The sequence below is a fragment of the Nylanderia fulva genome, unplaced genomic scaffold, assembly GCF_048542155.1.
Source record: "Nylanderia fulva isolate GAGA-0341 unplaced genomic scaffold, ASM4854215v1 Scaffold14, whole genome shotgun sequence".
In the NCBI taxonomy this organism is placed as follows: domain Eukaryota; kingdom Metazoa; phylum Arthropoda; class Insecta; order Hymenoptera; family Formicidae; genus Nylanderia; species Nylanderia fulva.
This window is the reverse complement of record NW_028189622.1, coordinates 2,104,293-2,124,966: the sequence shown is the minus strand read 5'-3', so window position 1 is coordinate 2,124,966 and position 20,674 is coordinate 2,104,293. Positions and strand designations below refer to the sequence as shown.

The 20,674-nt window shown below is 39.1% G+C and overlaps 1 protein-coding gene across 3 annotated transcripts in view; it reads right to left on the bottom strand.

Annotated features, from left to right (window-relative positions):
* The window catches only part of LOC114929274 (Wnt oncogene analog 6), a 56,141-nt gene that overhangs the window by 8,667 nt on the left and 26,800 nt on the right, over nt 1–20,674 (bottom strand). For all 3 annotated transcript variants that reach the window (XM_085480133.1, XM_029300761.2, XM_085480134.1), the window contains one exon: nt 10,275–10,495. In XM_085480133.1, coding sequence (XP_085336259.1) covers nt 10,275–10,495 — 221 coding nt within the window. The remainder of the gene's footprint in view (nt 1–10,274; nt 10,496–20,674) is intronic.

Sequence of the window (20,674 nt, the reverse complement as noted above, 5' to 3'; positions counted from 1 at the left end):
GAAAACAAAGAATTCGTTTCGAAAAAAGAAACGAAGAATAGTTAATTTGAAAAATACAGAAAAATAATATTTCTTTACATACATTTCTTCTTACTCGTGTAAATCATCATTTTCGTACGTATCACGTGATACCGTAAAAATATATCTGAAGGTACAGAAGAAGAAGAAGAAAGAAAGGAAGAAGAGAAAGAAGGGAAGGAAATAACATTAGACGATGTAGGCGAACACGAGAAAGGAAAGAGCAGACGACGTTGAAGCAGGTTAAAGCGAAAAGAGCAGCGCGAACGACGATAAATCTCGACGGGTATCCGTAAATAAAGTGGAGAATATTCAATGAGAGAGGAAGATAGGGCCGCGAGTGCATGTGAGGGAATCGAGAGGAAAGAAGAGAGTAACCACGAGTGGAGAGATCGGCTCGATCGCTCGCGCGAGCACCACAGATCGTCGCGACGACGGGCCCCGTTTCTCGGCTCTCCGAGGGCGCGCAAATATATATACATGCACCAGAGAGGGAAGGAAACCTTTCCAATAAATACCGCGCGCGAGGAACGGACGCATGAATGCCGGCAAAAATCGCGGAATGACCAATTGCGGCTCCTCCGCGCTCGCCTTTTCCTCGCGCGGATTCCACGGGATTTTTGAGCGCCCTATCACCGCTGCACTCTCTTGCAGGAATTTCTCTATCTCTGTTTCTCGCGAAGCGTCTCCGGGTTCTAAGCTAAGTCAAGGTGCACCAAGCGCGCTTCGTCGTCGTACGATGAGATACCGTGGCAATTATCGATGAGAACTGGAGGTATTTCGAAGGGAACGACGTACCATTATTTTGTCCACCCTCTTTTGTAACTCTCCGAATTGCACGCTCTCTACATTTTTTCTTAATTATCCAAATAATGCATTCAAAAAACAAAGTTGATCATCAATGAGTATTTTAAAGAGAATGAGAGACAGTTTTATTGAAATACTCTTTTTGTTATTTTAGATGAAAATTATCTTGAAAATTATCTAAAGATATCCAGAGTATATCATGAGAATTAAGACAAGAACAGAGAGATTAAGGCAATTAATTTCTATATGACAATTAAGCTTAAATTTTAAATATCACACATGTTTTATAAGAAATACACAAACACGGGAGAAATGTCACATGACATGTGATTTGAATATAATGCACGCGGGAAAATGTGCGAGAAGAAGACGAGCACTCACTCGCCTGTTGTCCAGTCTGTAAAATCCGCGAGCGAACGTACCAAAGTTTGACAAAAACCCATAAGATACCGCGAAAGAAAGGCAAAATAAAGACGACAATCGCGTCGGTAAGTCCTCTTCCCAGTTTCTCCTGTTCTTCTTTCGACGCCATGGAATCGACGAAGCATTCAAATGTCAGACCGACAAGGTCTAACGGAGTAACAGATCTGTCCCGTTCCGGTTCTTTTTTTTTTTCGTCGGTCTGTCCTATGTTATCTCCTTCTCCTCCCACGTTCAACGAAGGAAGAGTTAAACGTACGGTAGTCGAGATACAATAAACGCACGGGACACTAAACTGTTTGCTGTTGTCAATCCTTTGTGAAGGGAATACCGGTCCAGGTACCCTCGCGATGCAGTGGGTCTATCGCTCTTAAGTATACAGTTCTTACAAAGAGCACTCGCGCGAAACCTTAGTTAAAATTTTATTTATATATGTATTATTTGTTTAATATTATTTTTTTAATATTAGTTGAACAATTTTTTGTTTCTAAAAGACGAGAGATTAATCGCACGTGGGTATGCAGTCACACACACCTCTCACATTCTGTTCCATTTATAGATTTTGTTCGGTGAGAGAGCACGGTTAACATCGGAGCTAATAGTGTTAATAAAATGACACGGGCTTTCGTCTTCTCGGAAAGCAAGACGAGAAATATTCCTTCTCTCTATCTCTGTTTTTTTCTTCTTTCTTTATATGCGTTTATTACTTGCAAGATACTCGTCTATGTCGGATCGGTCGTCTTTAGTCACGGATAATTTCCCTCCTACCGGTTTTTTACGATCTGTAGAAAAGCGAGAAAAATTACGATTTTCCTTCGCCTTCGATTTCGACACGCTTTCATCATGATTGACGCTCATGATTGCCATTGTTGCTGCTGTCGCGAAGATGATTTTCACTTCATAAATAATTCACGAATCGACGTTCATTCTGGACCCATCGTCTCCTAATAATATTTTTGGCAATATTGTGCCAGAGCTGAAGGAAACTTCCCACAGCGGTTTTGAAAATCTCTAAAGTGATCCTGACAAAGCATCCTAGCATCGCAAGTGATAATGATAGAATAAAGTCTTTTTGTGATGCACATAATTTGCAGTCACAATTGCATTGGCTTCGTTAACCTTCTCTGTGACATGCAAGCGAAAGGTCAGGATACCATCACGACATAAATGCAATGTATTTTTAAATTTTATAACCATTGCTAGATTATTTCAGACAAAAATAAAATAATGACAAAACGTATTAAAGATATTTGACAATCAATTTTTCGCAATTATTTAAACATTAATTTTATAATTTAAACCATTGTATGATACATACACGTACTTTATGCACACTTTATTTTAGCATCAATTGTAAAAGTAAAAATAAATTGTTCTTTCAAAATCGTCCTGCATTTATGTAAATGTATTTTCCAATTTGAATAAAAAATCCAACATTATGTAATCGATATGTATTGAAAAGGTAAAACAATTTTGATTGTTTCTAGATTTAAATAAATATGTTTACTAAGCTTTATCAAATATAATTATAAACTCACCGATTTATATATCAAATATAAAATCAAATTGAATACTTAAAACGTCGCTAGTGGTATTTAAAATAGGAACGATATATTTAATTCGACCCAAACTAGCCAAGAAAATTTTTATTTTATTTCCACACAGGTGGAAATAAAATAAAAATCTTTTTGGCTAGTTTGGGTCGAATTAAATATATCGTTCCTATATCAAATATAATTATAAACTTGTAATTTTCAATAGTTTCCCCAATCCTGCATGACACTAACATTCCATTGGCAATGATCCACGCAAAGATCGACTACAAGAATCGGCACGAAACGGACTGACGAAGCTCGGACGACGCGGCGGACAAACATCTTTTAAAGGCCTTTTAGTAGGTGCTTGACACGTATGCGTGACGTTGTTTAATTTCCGTATACGTGCGAGAAAGACGGAGAAAGCAAAGGCGCGAAAGCGGGCAGGCCGGGAATATAGGAGCGCATTAGTTAGCGCCGCATTTTCGCGAGGCGACGAAACACTTAGCGCCACGCCGCTAAATCCGTTTCAGTCCCTCTGGTTATCTCTCGCTTCGCGTTCGCGCAAATTTCAGCGCGCGCTCTTAATCCGTTTAAGGGACGAGTCAAGGCCGCGCAACAATATTCCCGCAGGGATTTCGATTACTAATGTATGAAAATCGTATAAAAGATATTATAAAACATTTAATAGTATAAGATATGAAAAAGATGAGGTGAAGATCAATATTTTAATTATTAAGAGGAATATTTCAAAATATGTCTCGCTGTAGAGCTTTTCCATCTTGGATTTTTCCAAATTCGAAATTTCACGCTCTGTGCATTTCTGTGTTCTATAAGAAGTCGCTCAGGGATCGTAAAATAGGATGAACCGAAGATTTTACGGGCGATATTAGCGGGATCGTCGGCGCCCTCACTGCCAAATAATTAGTACCCGATTTAGTGGAGATTCCATTAAACTTGCCGCTCTGTCCTATTAGGGATAAAATCCAGAAAAGCCCGCGAGGAAGATTCGGGAAGCGCGGGCGTACCTGTCGGACCACCTTCGTGGAGGAGCTGTGGTAACACATTTTATTACACGTAAACTGTCCTTTTTATTTTCATCAGGTATACCAGCGCATCGGCGGATCCTCCCATCTTTCCTGCTCTTTCTTTCTCTCCGTTTGCTCGATAATCTCGTATATATTTCTCAATTTACCGCATCATTCTTTTGACGCGATGAAAGCTAGTTATTGCTAGTGCGTTCATAAAGATAAAATATATATTTTATAGCAGAAAGAAAAATACAAAATGTATAAAGCAAAAAATGATTTTTCAGTCAAGTATCCGGTGAAAAATTTCAATTTGCAGAAACCGTAAATGATTTCGCGATCGTTCTCGCGGAAGAAAAGTATCGCGAGTGAACGGACAGAGCTCTCGAGCCCCAAGGTGAGCATCCTCGTTAAGTCGAGTTGGGAAACGAAGAAAAAGAGACGTCTCCATGAGGTAATCCCAAGGTAGCAGAGAGCGTTCAAACGCTGTAAAACAAAGTCGTCGCGAAAGTGAGGCAATCAATCCAATTGCTACCGATAAATGACGCGGCTCGACACCTCAACTTCGATCACGAGAAAGTTCTTCGGGATTCGAAAAAGCGCGCACGATCCAAGCATTAACCTTAAGCTTCTTCTCAATAAGAAAACAAAATCAATTTACGTTTGATTCTCTTCTATATTCCCTCCTTTGACTTCCCCATTTTAGAGAGAAAGAAGAGAAGAAAGAGGGCAATTTGTTGATTCGAGAAGGCGACCACTTAGGCGACCGTTTTCTTCGTCACTCCGTGGATTCCGTGGAATCTGAATGAAGAAAAGCACTCTCTTAATTTGCCCGAAGCCCATCGATTCGAGCTGCGATCGTACCTGCGAGAAGAGGCGAACCTCTGTGTTGTGGATGCGCTGCATCACAATAAATTCCTATGCCTCCTCCGTTTCCCTTTATCCCCATATAGAGGTAGCTCTTTCCACGGGTTTTGACGCCCGTGTTCCTCTTATCGCGACACGCGGCACCCCTCAATTAAGAGGTGCTGCTCGTCCACGAATGTTATACCAGGGGCCTCCGTGGGCCCCCAGGGATCCCGCAGGACCACACAGCGGGAGCTACCTGCCGGGTCTAACCTATCGGCCGCATCGCGCCCATAAAAATTAAACGTCGCCAGATAAATAAACGTCAATCGGGAATTAAGATAGGCGCCGCCGGTAGCGTGGATCCTCATGCGCTTTTTTCTCCTTTCTCTCTCTTTCTTTCGAACATCGGGCATCCGTTAGGAATTTTTCCTAGAGCTCGCATCCGGGAGTGGACGATAGATAAAGCGACATCGACCTCTGATGTATCGTCAGTCGAATTTTCGGCTTGGGAAAGAGAGACCCCTCGTGACACATATCTCCATGAGTAATGGAACATTACCGAATAACCTCGAGTACGTAACTGGACAATTTGAAAAAAAGTTTTTTTTTCTTCTCATTTTTATCGCATTGAAATAATTCTGATCCTCCATAGATTGCTCATCCAAAAATACTAACGGAACATATTGTATTATATACTATATATATATATATATAATGTGTTATTGCTTTCTCAATACTGTCATTATTTCCTTTTTAATGCCTCTGCTGTTTTTAACGAAATATTATTTTATTATCTTAACCTGGTTTGTGTCACACAAAGAAATCTGCTGAAAACGGTTAGACCATTTGTTATCTTATCCTGTTGAAAGAGGAAGGACATTTGCTTTCACATTTCTCATAAAACTCTCTTCTTTCTAAATTCCTAAGAAAAATTACATTGGTGACAACCAATCGAACACCAGGATTCGGTAGCTAGACCCCACGTGTTGCTTGAAATCTTTCTGATCAAGACGGGTGGCCCTTCGAAACTCGTATATTCCTTCTACCGAGATTTCCAACGGCGATCTGTCTTCAGCTTGTAATAGATAATAGTCTCGACGTGTATCAATGGATCCTATTCACCAAATTCTGCACTCGTAACAAACGAACTATTACGCTAAAGATGAATAGCGATAGATAACTAATGCATTTTTCTTTCCTCCGATATAATTTCTGTACGCGCAATTTCAATTTTACACATTTAAAATATATAGAAATGCTCTAATTTTATATGTATGAGATGGAAAAAATATTCGAAACCTATAAATTTGATCAATAAAATAATAATAAATAAATTATTTTAAGATGAAAGAATCTAACAAATTCAACTCTCGACTGAAGAATCAATTGTGAACAAAAAAAACACAATAGCAAATTATTAATAACGTTATTTTAAAGTATAATAGTTAATATTATACTTAAAAATAACATTATTAATAATTAATAGTTAATATCAATATAATAATATAATAATAAAATGTTAATAATGGCAATTCAATAAGGATACAATGCCCAAAATACGGAAGTGAGAACACACACAAGCCGCTGCCAAGGGACGGCCCAATAAAAAACGATGTAACGTTTACACAGGACGTCCCAGGGCGAGTTGTCCGCAAGCGGAGTCGCAGATAAATGACGATGGCGAGAATTGTCACCCGGAACGAGCGGTTAACACATTACGGTCCCTGTCATCGATCCACAGCGTCCAAAGCGCATCCAGTACCTATATAGACGAGATTTATATATCTGCGGTCCAGCCTTTTCCCGTGAAACCCACCATTTAGAGTGTACATTTTTGGCTGCATTGTGAATCCTTCGCTATACAAAACGATTCTCCCCAGACGAACTGAGTTATCACGTGTACTTTTTATTCTTAATATTGACCTAATTATATTATCGTTTATTTATTATATCCGAATATATTTATTTATGTAAATCTTAACATTTTTCCTTGGTATTTGTAAATATAATGATTTTTATTGTCTTAATCTCTCGTTACCATTAAATGCGATTTGAGCATTTAATGGAAGATAAAAAGGATATTTGTTGCTTTATCTGACACAAGTGCTGTGAAATAATAATTCATCACATACGAAGATGAATACATTCGTACCTAATAGGAAATCACCGCATAAAGCAAAGACTACAAATTATTTACAACACGACGTAAATACCACCACGAATTTTACGATTATCCGATGAAGCATACAATCTGATTTTGTCGTTTTTATGATGCGTCTTTATGGGGTGAGGCGAAGAGGTTGATAGGCTAGGAGGTTGTAAGTGCCAGGTGGAACGCAAATTAAGTCCTCACCTGCCAGCTGCATAAATTTCAACTCCATGAATCCGATAGCGATGTTCTTAATCAAATGAAAAAAATTAAAACCGACATTTTTTTTTATGATATCAAAGAAGGTATATTCGGAGATTTACAGATTTTTAAAACATATTTTTTTCAAATGTGAATAATTATAATTAAATTCCCTATCTTTAAATATTAATAATAATAAATATCATTATTATTAAAAAATATAATTATTAAAAAAATAATTTTAAAAAATAATAAATATGAAAATATAAAATTTTTAAAGTCATAATGTAGGATTTAATCAAATAATGCGATCATATATTGTTTATACGTAAAATATTCCAATTGATTTCCAAGTGATTTAATCGATACCTAAGTAGCTTTTCGTTACATCTCTCGCGTATTACGCATGCTACGTTAATTGGAATTCAATTAAAATGCCGACACGCTGAAAATCAAGTATTACGCGTCGTTAATCTTAGATATTACAGCGCGCTCTAGGATCGCGTCGATCTTATTTCGACTGAAGACACGCGGAGCGTGTCAGCAAGATGCTTTTAAGCGCAATTTGTATTCGATTATTCCATCAGCTTATCTCGACGATGCCGAACTGATCGTAAAACAGTATTACAGCATTTGTCTCGCGAGAAGTATCGTAATTAAAGTGCCGAACAATCGGTATGTACATTCAATACACAGCACAGTCATGCATAGATGTGTCCATACACATCAGGAAATCCATCAAATATTTAGATATTTATTCGATCCAAAACTAGATATTTCTAAAGAATTTCTTCATATTTTAAGCAGTTATTTTATATAAATCATTCAACATTGAACATTATCCAATAGTATGTATGTGTATGATAGGAAATAATGACAGAATATTGTTCGAAAAATTTCAGAAAGTTCAGAAAATTTAAACATCTGAAATATGAACAAAAATAAATGGGAGCACCGAGTGTGAGACTAATTCGCTTAATTAAACTCGCTTTATTTGGGCCGATGGACGCGCTGTCTCGTTAATAATATACTATCTCCCGCATCTCACGAAGAGAGCGAATGCCGATCGTCAGGCATCCTCGGCGGTGTCGTGCTTAATTCGATCATCGATCGTCGGGCGTGGATTCCACGCGCGTCCGCGCTTAACATCTTACCTGAGGAGGCCCTCGACGATCCTGCATCGAATCACGATCGATGGGATTGACGGCGATCTCTAGATCGCGAGAGCGCGGATGAAAGAGAAAACGCGACCGAGGCACGGCCCGTCGTGGCAGTGAGGCTTTAATTAGGGGAACATATAGCCACTAATATCCGACGGACAGTGTCAATCTGTCAAGCTACCATAAGACACCGATCTGATAGCGAGTCCTAGAGATCAGCACAGTCTATTGGACATGCTGTCTTCGATTTAGTTGTCGTGGCCAATCATCCGGAATTAATGTATCGAGTCACGCGGACAGCTTCACTTTTCGTCAAGCGTTTCGGGTTCGGATTTACCTCGTGGAGCAAAAAAAGACAGAAAAGGAAAGAAGTATTTGAAATATATGTAAGAATCAATCGATCGATGGTCTAGCTGAAATCCGTTCGCGCTTGTTTACAGATTCCCGTAGTCCGCGACTCAATAGGTGTATTTCGTGCAAATATATTACAAAGAAAAAATTACTAGTCCTGCGCTACATTGGAATATAAAAAATAAGATGGAATAAAATTATTTTATATCTCATGCGATCTCTCGAGGAGAAAAATAATTTGACAGTCCTATAAATAAAAAGTTTCATATATAAATGTAGTCTCTTTTATATCTTTTATTTGTCATAGAAATATTATTTAGGAATATTATTGAGAGCTAACAAAATTTGATCAAATTTTTCTCTTTGTTTTGGTATAATCACCTTTATTTTTGGTGTAAATCGCTGATGAAACAAGCAAGTCACCGAGAATCAATTTGTTGACACACAGATGATAATGGCACGAACGCGGGTCTAGACATGAATGATCTATAATTGACGTAGTTCCTTGAACTTTTATTTCCCAACATTCCCATCACTCTCGTAGTTGGTAATAGCGATTATCATTATTATCATATTTTTACACGCTGCTGTTTGCTATGACACCTTACAGTTTGATTTCATAGTTGTATACGTGTCGAAATAGTCCTACCATTAAAGACAGTAGTCATTATCTCTCTTTCCTAGCCACCGAAACTGTACATCCAAGAGATCTCCCATTAAGGTTAATTTAAAAATAATTACCACTTATTCGCGCGCGCATCTCTGTAATGTATCCAAACTTCAGAGTCAACGGAATAAACTTATATCATAAAACGTTACAATAAAAATATATATATGTAAATTCTTGTCAATTTTTTTTAAATTTCTCCCTCGTTTACCTTCAATATTTTTATAAAGATATAACTCTCTTCCGTCATATATATATATATATCATTTTCGAAGAAAAAAGTGATGACTAGATGTGAATATAATTGAAATAAAAGTGTAAAACACGACATATATAAGGAAAGCAATGTTTAATAATTTTTTGACCGAATAATCGTCGATTATCCGAAGTAAAAATATCGAGGCTATTGTGCGCATCGTGTTTTACGATCGTTAATACACTCGAATCGGTATAGAGTGGTCAACGTCAGACTCGACATGAGGAGAGAGAGAAAGAGAGGCCTCGCACGTAGAAAGGTCCTTAAAGGTCCTAAAGAAGTAGCCCATTCTGGAGGTGTGCCGATCGCGCACCGGCATTTAATCGTAACGAATCGCCCTCAGGGGCCCGTAGGGGAGTGTGTAATCGACATCCGGTTCGCCTAATGTCGAACGAGTAGCGCCCTGTAATCTGCCGCTAGTGTGTGCATTGTCGTGCTTAGGCTCTTTTCTCGCTCCTGAAAAGGGCTCCGCGGGACCCGAAATCCTTTTCTCGGCGAGAGGGCGAGGCCCGGAATAGAGCCTCGATCTTGCGCCCGTGACTCGCGAATAATGCGAACCGGATTCACGAATTATTACGGGATCGAGTATCCGATGTGCGCAAAAGGACGCGGTGAGGTTTAAATCCGCGCGAATAATGTTTAATTTGTCCCCCACGTTTCTCATACGAGAAATAATAATATTTAGTAAGAAAAAAAAATCCGATTAATAAATATATACAAGTCCGGCTTTGATCGAATTATGTCTGGAATTTTAATTGCTTTTAGAATTCTGGATTTGTAAATCTGTTAATTGGATTTTTTTCGTCAAATTTGTGTAATTCGATGAAACTTACCGCGGAGCAGCATCTTCTTCAGAGATCTCCTGATGGTCGTGCAGTTCCACCTTCGATTCCGGAATTGATATTGACATTCCCTAGTACCTACTTGGACACCTCTTGCAATTTCTTTCAACAGGGATGGCTCTTTACGGCAAATATCAGCAAGTTTCCCCTTCAGTCTTCGTATTTTCTTACAGACGAGCATCGGATCCATGACCAGTGTGCTTCCTACGGTCCTGTAAAAATTAACCAAAAATCCAATTTTCAAATACACATGTATATGCATTTTGCGCATCTGTTCAAAAATTCGGTAATTTCTTAGCAATAATTAGAAAAATATTAATATAGCACTTTTCGAGGACAAAAAATGAAGCAGCTTCAACGTAAAAAATTGAAATGATGTCAGCTAAATTAGCAATTATTTAACCGCACAATATTTTCTCAGTCGCAATGTAGAAGAGACAATTTTACACTAGCGCAAGATTAAGCGAAGTTCTCGCGGTTTATGCTTATTCGTTTCTCTTAGAGCTCGATAGATCTATGGTAACTCTTTCTCCCTCTCTTTGGAGCAGGTATAAGTGTTGTGTCTCATCGCAGCTCCGATTCTCGCGATTAATCACACGTGTTTGTATCAGAATTTATTTCTCTTAAAGCGCATAACCATCGTGTCTCATAAATCAGTCAAAGCCTCGCCATTTACAGACAAGTCAGATTTACTTTATTATTGCCTGACAAATTTATCATTCCCCGACACGTATTCCTTGATATTATTAATTTTTCGCATCTGCTACATGGTTAATTAAATCTTGCATTCTAACGAGTTAATAATAATAATAAAACAATAAATTATTAAGAAAAACGCCTTAAATTCTTGTACACTTCATTCAATTGTGACTAATTTTCTCTATGTGGTCAGTTTAATAATTTATTACGATAACAATGAATGAATTATATAGCAATCGTGGCATGCAATTGCGGTCGACGCAATGTAGGATTATTATGCCGAGGAAAGTCGTTATTCTTCACGATTTTTACTTTTCTCTTTCTTTGCTCTAAATATATACCAGACATCTTCAGAGACGTTATCCAGCGGCACAACACACCAATAAACTTTATTACGGCGGTTTTAATGATTGAACGAAACAGTCCAAGGAAGGTGACGAAGAGTAATAGGGCGAAATCACGATTGTATCCCGCGGAACTCTAATAACGAACGAGAAGGAAAAGAACTCGACGAGGAGGAAGAAGAAGGACGATTACGCTACGACACTCGAATCTGAACACGCTAACGCCATTACCGATATAATTAAAGCTCCGACGTAACCAATCCTATAAACGAAAAAGGAAGCCGTGAAGAAAAGAGAAATGTTTCCGAGGAGGGAGGAAAAGAAGACGATCTAGAGAAACGGAAAGAAACGAACGAGTGTGCCGAGAGAGTGCGAAGAGGCAGGAGACGGTCGGATGATTGCGCTGCGAGAGAGTGCAAAAAGAAAAAAAGGAAAAGAAAAATCAAGCGGAATGGAACTCCGGAGTGAGTGCGCGAGAGCGGTGGGAACTACGAAGTTGAGGAGGACGACGACTCGGAGGCAGAAGAGTACCAGGAGAAGAGAAGTAGAGGAAGATGAGCGCGAAAGAAGCGCGGACGAAGGCGGAAAGGTAAAGAGAGAAACGATTACGACGCAGGCAGGGTTGGAGGAGAGAAAATGGAGAGGAAGAAAAAGAAAGAGGACAGTCTGGGCGACCTTCGTTACGAAACGTTAATTAAGATCATTAGTTCTGCGTCGGTAGGATGCCGGGGTGCGTACACACGACGGCCTCTCGGGAATGCAACGACCTTAATGGCAATAATTCCGTTAAGGACGGTTGCTCGCGCTGCCCGACGTCTTTTCGTTCTGCACGAACGGGGAATAAGAAGCGACGGAGATAATACGACGCGGAGAGTCGTGCACGAGAGTGACATCGTCATTTGGGCGAAGAGAATTGCTACCTCGGAGAATGGCGACGACGGCAAGAACGATAGACGAGATGATATACAAACGGAAATTCGCGAGAAATTCCTCGATCTCGAAGAGCAATTCCATGAGCGAGACAAAGAGATGAGAAGAGATAAAGGAAAAAAAGAGTCTCTTCTCTTTCTCTCCTTGGAGCAAAATATAGCGCGTGTAATGTCTCGTGGGATGATTAAGTCTACTGACAAACGAAAATTCACGAGAAATTCCTCGATCTCGAAAAAAAAAAAGAGCCTTCTCTCTTTCTCTCCTTGGAGCAAAATATAGCGTATGTAATGTCTCGCGGGATGATCAGACCCACTGACAGACTACAAGCCGCGCAGGAATTTGGACTTGTCGATATTCCTGTTAAAGACCCCGATCCCGATAGAGTCTGACGGACGACAAGCGTCGAAGGAAAAAAACGGTATACCCTGTTATCGTATCGAAAAACACTTGCGTATGCGGCATATTTAAAATTTATAAATATATTATTAAAATTCTCGGCTTAATATATGCCTACATCTTCCTTCCCTCGAGTGCAATTTTAATTTTCCATCCCGCAGTCTTATATAAATGCTTCATTTTTTTTTCTAATGTCCTCAATCTTCCATCTTATACATACGAGTATTTCCCAGCTTTCCTAGATCACGACCAGCTGTTACGAAGTAACTCTTCTTGGAACTAATGTATGTACTATTTCTCGACTTGGCATCAATCTACGCGAGAACGCAACGAAACTTCTAGCCGCAAGATAATGGATGAATGACATAGATATAGCTCTTCCGAGAAAAGTCGCGCTTGTACGCAAGAAGTTAAACATTGTATTAAATGTGGCTTATTGTGACGGTGTAAAGAAGCCTTATGATGAATTTTATAGGAGTGGGCAAAAGTGGAAGTGTAGATATGCTCCTGCTGAGAAGATGGTAAACATTCACGAATAGCGCTTTATACACAAGGCCTGTTCAAATAAATTTTTAGATTTCCACATTTTTTGCGAATGTGCGAACCTTAAAATATATAATTTACACATTCGATTTCTGGTCGTGTATATTTACATAGACAATTTGAGAAATAATAATAAAACGATAAGCTAGATATCTCTAAATGGCCCACAATAAAACGATATTCATATTCAAATATTCGGCTGCGCGTTGCCGTGAATTTTATGGTCGCGCTATGACGTTATCAATCGATTTCTGTCGGAGAGCGCACATGGCCCAAACGATTTAAAAATAGTGATCATCAATAAATCGCGGATCGAAGTGTAAGAAATAAATTAAAATAAAACTTGGCGCCACTCGCGGCAAAAATTCATCAAAGTGTGTCTCGCTCTACTATTTTATTGGATTCATTAATTTTTAATGATACAATAATTTCCGGGATAAAGTATGTCGTGAGAGAAGACGAAGGTGTAGCCTCTGTAGTCGAAAGTTTACTCGACCTTTTGACTTCAAAGATTGTTTCGTAGCGTATCTCACCCTGGTTAGTTAAATAAACGGCAGGGCCGCTGTGCGTCGATACTAAAAGACCAATCCTCGAGGCGGATAATAAAGTTACGACGTTATAGCAAACACGTCGCGTTTGACGAGCGCCGCTTATACGCGGACGTTTTGCACCCGCGCCTATTAATATCGCCGGAGGCGAGTTAATGGGAGTTGGAATGGTCAGAAGCTACGTTTTGCCATTCGTCTTCCGTCTGTGCCGATTGCTACTTTGTAACTTTCTACGGACAGACATTATTCGTTTGCATTTACACCGACGCTTTATTCGTTTCGCTTAAAATAATTGTCAGGGATGCGCGCAATAACTTAAAGGAATTAAAAAAAATTTAATTCCTTCTTTCATATATAAAACATTTAATTATACAAGGTTTCATGACGGCGTATGAATTTTCGTGAACAACTCACTTATCGAAACAAAATCTATCGTGACGAATTTAAAAACACAACAGGCTTAACAGATCCTGTCAATCGTATACTATATATGCTTGTACCTCTTTTCTTACAAAGTTACCCTCGCAAAAATCTCGCGGGATCCGCTATATAGAGGAAAAAAACTCGAGGGAAGACTCGGTTTAATCGTCGACAATCGGAGTCAGCGAAACGGCCGAGAGGATAAGAAAAAAAGACCCGACTAGAATCGAGGACAGACATTATTCGTTTGCATTTACACCGACACTTTATTCGTTTCGCTTAAAATAATTGTCAGGGATGCGCGCAATAACTTATAAAAGAATTTAAAAAATTTAATTCCTTCTTTCATGTATGAAACATTTAATTACAAGGTTTCATGGCGACGTATGAATTTTCGTGAACAACTCACTTATCGAAACAAAATCTATCGTGACGAATTTAAAAACACAACAGGCTTAACAGATCCTGTCAATCTTATATTATATATGCTCGTACCTCTTTTCTTGCAAAGTTACCCTCGCAAAAATCTCGCGGGATCCGCTATATAGAGGAAAAAAACTCGAGGGAAGACTCGGTTTAATCGACGACAATCGGAGTCAGCGAAACGGCCGAGAGGGTAAGAGAAGAAGACCCGACTAGAATCGAGGAGGCCCTACCTCGCGTACGCGGAGGCAAGAAAAGAACTCGAGGATGGACACGTTCGCGTCGCGAACGAAAAGCGTGGAGAGGCCGGTTAGGGCGGTCGACTTATTTATTGCCTCATTAGACGCCCTCACTTTGCTCGAAGGCAGCTCCACGCTGTCTGCTCGGATAGACAGTGACGAGAGAGCAATGTTGCTGGACTCTTTCGGTCGACCGGCCGGTTTGCAGAACGAACGAATGAACGAAGGAGAGAGAAAGGGAGAAACGTCTGCCATAGAGCGGGAAAAAGAAAAGGGATCGCTTCTCTCAGCGAATGGGTCCGCGAAAAGAAGCAAGAGAACGGGAAGACAAGTTGATAGGCTCGCAAGTAGATTCCTCAAATATTTCGCGGATAAAAATTGACGCGTAGAAAGAGAGAGGTCACGGGAGAAAGAAAATCGGAAATTTCAGGATCAAACAGTTTATCGTCACTTTTTTCATCTGCTAGTATGTTACTTCGTACGCAATGAATTAATTTAGAGATTCAGAGGAAACACTTCTGCATCAAGTTATGAGGTCATGATTAAAACAAGATTTAAAACGAGAATCATTTTCTCCCAAAGAAAAGAAAATAGATTAGATGTCACATCGCAGATATATCCAATGAGACTGTAAAGGAACATGAAAATATCTGGAACGTGACGCACTGGATAAAAGTGATTATCCAGATTATCTCGAAGAAGTCGCCGCGATATAGAGAAAGAGAGAAGGGAGAAAGCGCTTTATGAAAGAATGACGGGCGGAAGTAGAAAGTCACAACAGCTCCTGGCTGCTAAATATGCGCGTTCGATTTAAATCATCCTCTTGTTACTCGACGACGTGAGGCAGACAGCGGCGTCGTATCACGACGAGAAGATGACGAAAAGGAGTAACACGACGAAACGGAGCCACTCTATCACTGAGTTCACGTGTGCCAAAGTGGTTCCGGACGCGTGCTCATTTTACGCGCCTGTTCCTGACTCTAGTTCACTTTCTTCGCGACCGCGAATGCGTGACGAAGAATATTCTTCCCGAAAAAATCGAACTGCTTAGAGCTGAAACAGTCTAAATTGCATTCTTTGAATGTCTTCACAAAACTCATTTAAATTTAATTAATAAATACATTCGCGAAACGAGTATTTTATAATGAGATAAGATTATTTTTACATTTTTGTTTAGACGACTTAATTTTGTGCAACTCAATTTCCTTTTAATTCGCAAAATTATAACACTTTTAATTTAAGCGAATCTCTCTTCTCAGAATCTTTTTCGTTAATTAAATATTTAAATCCAGGAATATAGACCAAGAAAATCGAGTTATAATAGCATATGAAATTATATATGGACCGAGAACCATAGGTAGAGAAGAAGCAAATTGATTCAACCTGAGAATGTCCTGAACAAATTAGTGGCAAGGGTCACCGGGCCCGGGTTACGTTTTGGATAGTCCTTTTTGTGAATCGCGAAGAATTCATGCTTTGCTTAAACTTGAATGTCGAATCAAGCAACAGAAAAAAATAGGTATCTCGTTACAATATTGTGCGAATTTTTAATCAACTTTTTCGGAGTCGAGGATTCAGAATTCGTGCGCGAGTTTTCACGCTCGATGTAATGAATTATTCGTGGCATGCGTTCGCCTTGATCAAACCAAATAATAGGAATGACCGATAAAGTTCGGACATGTGATAGCGCCGAGGTCTTGAAATTCCGTACATAGCAGATGCGTCCTGCACGTGCTCCTAAAATAATTTAAAATTCTTCCTCTGGCATGTCCAAGCACACAGAGAATGATGCTTTTTTTCTTTCCCTCCCTTTTTTAGCCCTGACATTCCATCAAAATCGATCGTAACTCGTTATAACTGCATACAATGATACGCCCAATAATAATGTAACATGCATTCCAAAATTACGTCACTTCTGGATTAATCGATAATAAATAAACGCAACGTTGAAAGAGCATGATTTATAATATCAGTATTATATCAATCGAAATATATTTCGCGAAAAATTAATTGAAAGAACCCTTTTCAAAAAAATATTACCAAATACTAAATTTTGAATATGGCACTTTAACGGGAAATCGATATTATAATTTTCAAACAGAAAAAATACCTATATAATAATAAAAACAATAATTTTTCTCCAACATGTATTTCGTTCGTAGGACCATCAGAATTAAACGAATAGGAACAGAAGGATATAAACGCGAGGAGAATGACTGAGGGCTCACAAATTGAAAAAGGGCCACGTACTTGTTCACGCCCGACATAAAGTCGCATTAACACCGTGCCATTGGCGCAACGAAACCATGACCAATGTTGCACTCTGTAGGGGAAACGTCCGGTAAATCATTTATAGGCACGGTAGTACACGAATGCGATGCTAACAGAGGAGAGAATCAGGCGAGAGAGTCCCAGGGAGGTCAAGGCAAAGAAAGAGAGAGAGAGAGAGAGAAGTGGAAGAAGGGTGAAATAAAGAAGAACGATGGCGCGAGAAAGGAGGAGAGAAAATTATTACGAGCATTGTGCGTGGTCCGCACGTGGTGCGTGCCGTTGCGTCACGCCATGCTGCATTTCGCGCAAAGAGAGGAGCTCATTTCCCAACCGTGGACACCCGTCGTTAACCACCCCGTTTCTGATACCCGTGTCATTGCCGGTTCACTGCCGTTATTATGTCCGCCGTATTTTGACCCGGCCCATGATTGACATGCACCGCGTCGTGACAAATCGAGCATTTCTTTAGAGTGCCGCTCGCCAAAAAGAAAGAGAAAAGTAACAAATAAACTATACGAAGGGCAAACTATGAGAACCGTTTTAAGCTGTTTAAATATTGTACCCCACGTAATGGTCGATGAAAAATTGTGACAAAGGTATACAGAGGCATTCGATACAAGTTTGTTTTCTCAATAAAAATATAGATTGTTTATATGATATTTTTAATACTATATAATATTTAATGTTATATGATATTTTAATATTAATTTAATAAATCATTACTTTTTATGCATCTTTTAATATATTCGTGACATGATATTAAATTATATTAATAATAATAATAATGAATAAATGTATTATTTATTAATACATTTTTTAACATGTATGCAAACGATAGAGAAAATTGCAAAATAATTCGCAACTGCAAATTCAAATTGCACTTATATTCATGTACCTCTAAGTTCAATGACGCTTCGAGATAATATATAAATTACAAAATGACGGGCAGTAATTATCGGTGTTCCAGAAAAGTGAGATTAAACAAAGCGAGTCGAAAACGAGACAGGTCTGATTCTCGCTGTGTAAAAAGTTTATACCGATTAAATCTGCCCGAGATATCGCGGTATTATTAAAGCTTCAACAAAACCGTAATTAGAGTAGCAGACGCATCACACTGTTATCATCCACGAACGTTTTACGACTCATCTTGCCGCGACGTACTTATGGCAAATGTCACCGTAAACTGTCGGAAACGATCGTAATTACAGTTCAACCGAGCAGGCTTGTTGATTACAACAACCGTTAAATGACCGCTCTGAATTCCTGACGATAAATCTTTTCTATAAAACTTTTTGTGAGATCTGATTTTTTTTTCTCCAATATTAAGTATTATTAACACCTGATCGCGCTAAAAAAAATTAACATCTGCATTAACATCAGAATTTCGTCATAATGAACAAATGACGTTAAATTTAATGTGCCAAATATTTTTATCAAAAAATGAACACTCGCTAAAATCTCATTCCACAGGTTTTTATCTATCAATCTTGCATACACAATAAATTATACGTCGTATTTCCGTCTCACAAATAGTAGAGACCGTCTCACAGATGATCGAGTGTATTTATGACTCCAGAATCTAAAGAGTGGGACGCTATATTTAATTCAGAAATTTTGCATTCAAGGCGATGGATGCATATCAAGCAGGATAAGCGCAGTTTGCAAAAAAGTGGATAAATTATGCGTGTTTTCGACCCACTCGCTTTACAAGTACAAAGATCGAGGATTTCTCCACCCACGCGAGAAGAAATATTCCGAGATAGAAGAGAGATCTTGCGGAATCAATTCGAATCAATCCCAATGATAGATCATTCCCAAAGGCTTTCACTCTCTTTCGATATTTATTCTAATACATGCACGAAAGTATTATATTATATATTCGAATTGCCTATATACACGGTGAAAAGTTGCGCGATTAAATTGAACATATCGAATAAAAAAAAATATAATATAGATTGAAGATATCATAGATCTTGCTTGACGTGTTCCGAGAATCAAATTCGTACGAGATGATTACAAGCTCGCCTTAGCACTGATCGATACGATCAGTTACGTTAAAATTACACCGTGGAACTACCGTAATTATAGTAATCAAGAATTATTACGCGCTACCCGGACTAATAATATTCACATTATGAACGTGTCGTAAAGTATGGCTTTCCGCGCGAAACGCGTCACAAATTATTATAGATAGCATTAAAGAGTACGTATAATTAAATTGATTTTAATTTAATCCAATTTAACAAACCCACCGACGCTAATATCGATCCGCGCTCGTGAAACCACGTGTACATTAAGCGAAAAATCATCAGTTACAAACTGCCTACGGCGTATATTTTCAGAAAAATAAGAGAACTCGTATATTCCTCATAATAAAATCAAAACTCCAAAATTTTTACACCGAATACAACTTTTCCCGAAAATTTCAAACAAGCATATATATTTCACTCGAAATAAAAAAAAAAGAAAAGAAGTCGAAAAGTTTTCAAACTAATAAGTCGACAAGCACGTAAACATCGAGTCTCAACGACCAGGTGTTCGATATCCGGGGCTTCCGCGATTATATATAAGCTCTACAGAAAACAAGACATCAAACGCAACAACACTCCGTTGCATAACACGGGGCGGTCTCTTCACGGACAGGCTCACGCGATTACACGCGTGTGCACGTGCGCGCTCGAATTTTTCAAACAAATAAATCCGGCACCTGTGGTCGCTCCTAATGCAACTCCGCTGCACCCGCGCGATGCATCCCCGCGAAAGCGCATGCGCGCGCTCGCGCACATGCTCGCGGTCTTATGATTATGAATATACGGCAGGTGAGAGAACGCTCGGGAGAGAGAATGGTCCAGGTGAGAGAGCGTGGGGGAGAGCGAATCGGGTTGTCCAACCAGCGGGATGGTAGCCGCGGACTGCCCACCGCGGCCCATTGGCCGGGTTCGCGAGTCCGCTATCGTATTATCGCCGGGAACTCGACGGGAACTCGCCGTTACGATACACCGATGCTTACGTCCGCGATCGATCACGCGCGAGATAACTATCCGCGATCGAAGGAGAGACGCGTGAAAACGCGGGTACTTTTATTATTATTAATCGCGACGAAATCTCCCTCTCGTATATATATCGGAATGGTCCGTGACGTAATTGATAATCGCGGTATAATCCTCTCGATTTCACGGAAAATTCCGTAATAATGTTCAAAATTCAAGATAGTAGATTGGTGTGAAGGAAAAAATCGCGGGAAACTGCAACGATATATCGCGCAATCATAAATTAGACGATCGTATTAAAAAATGTGAGCGTAGGTAGGATGTGTCTATGAAAAATAATTTCGAGGCACTCGATTTGTGTATGAGAAATCTTTTTATGTTAAACGCTCTTTTCCAAGGATTTTCTGAGGATGTTAATATGTATCGTTCCTGAAAGAGACGGCGAATTACATAACTGAGTCATTTAATTATGCTTTAAAATCAATCACGCCTTTCTGAATTCGATTTTATTTTTTAAGCTTCATTTGAAAATTCTATCATTACAGGAACTCTCATAGAAAATCTAATAGTTTCACGATCGATTGTTTT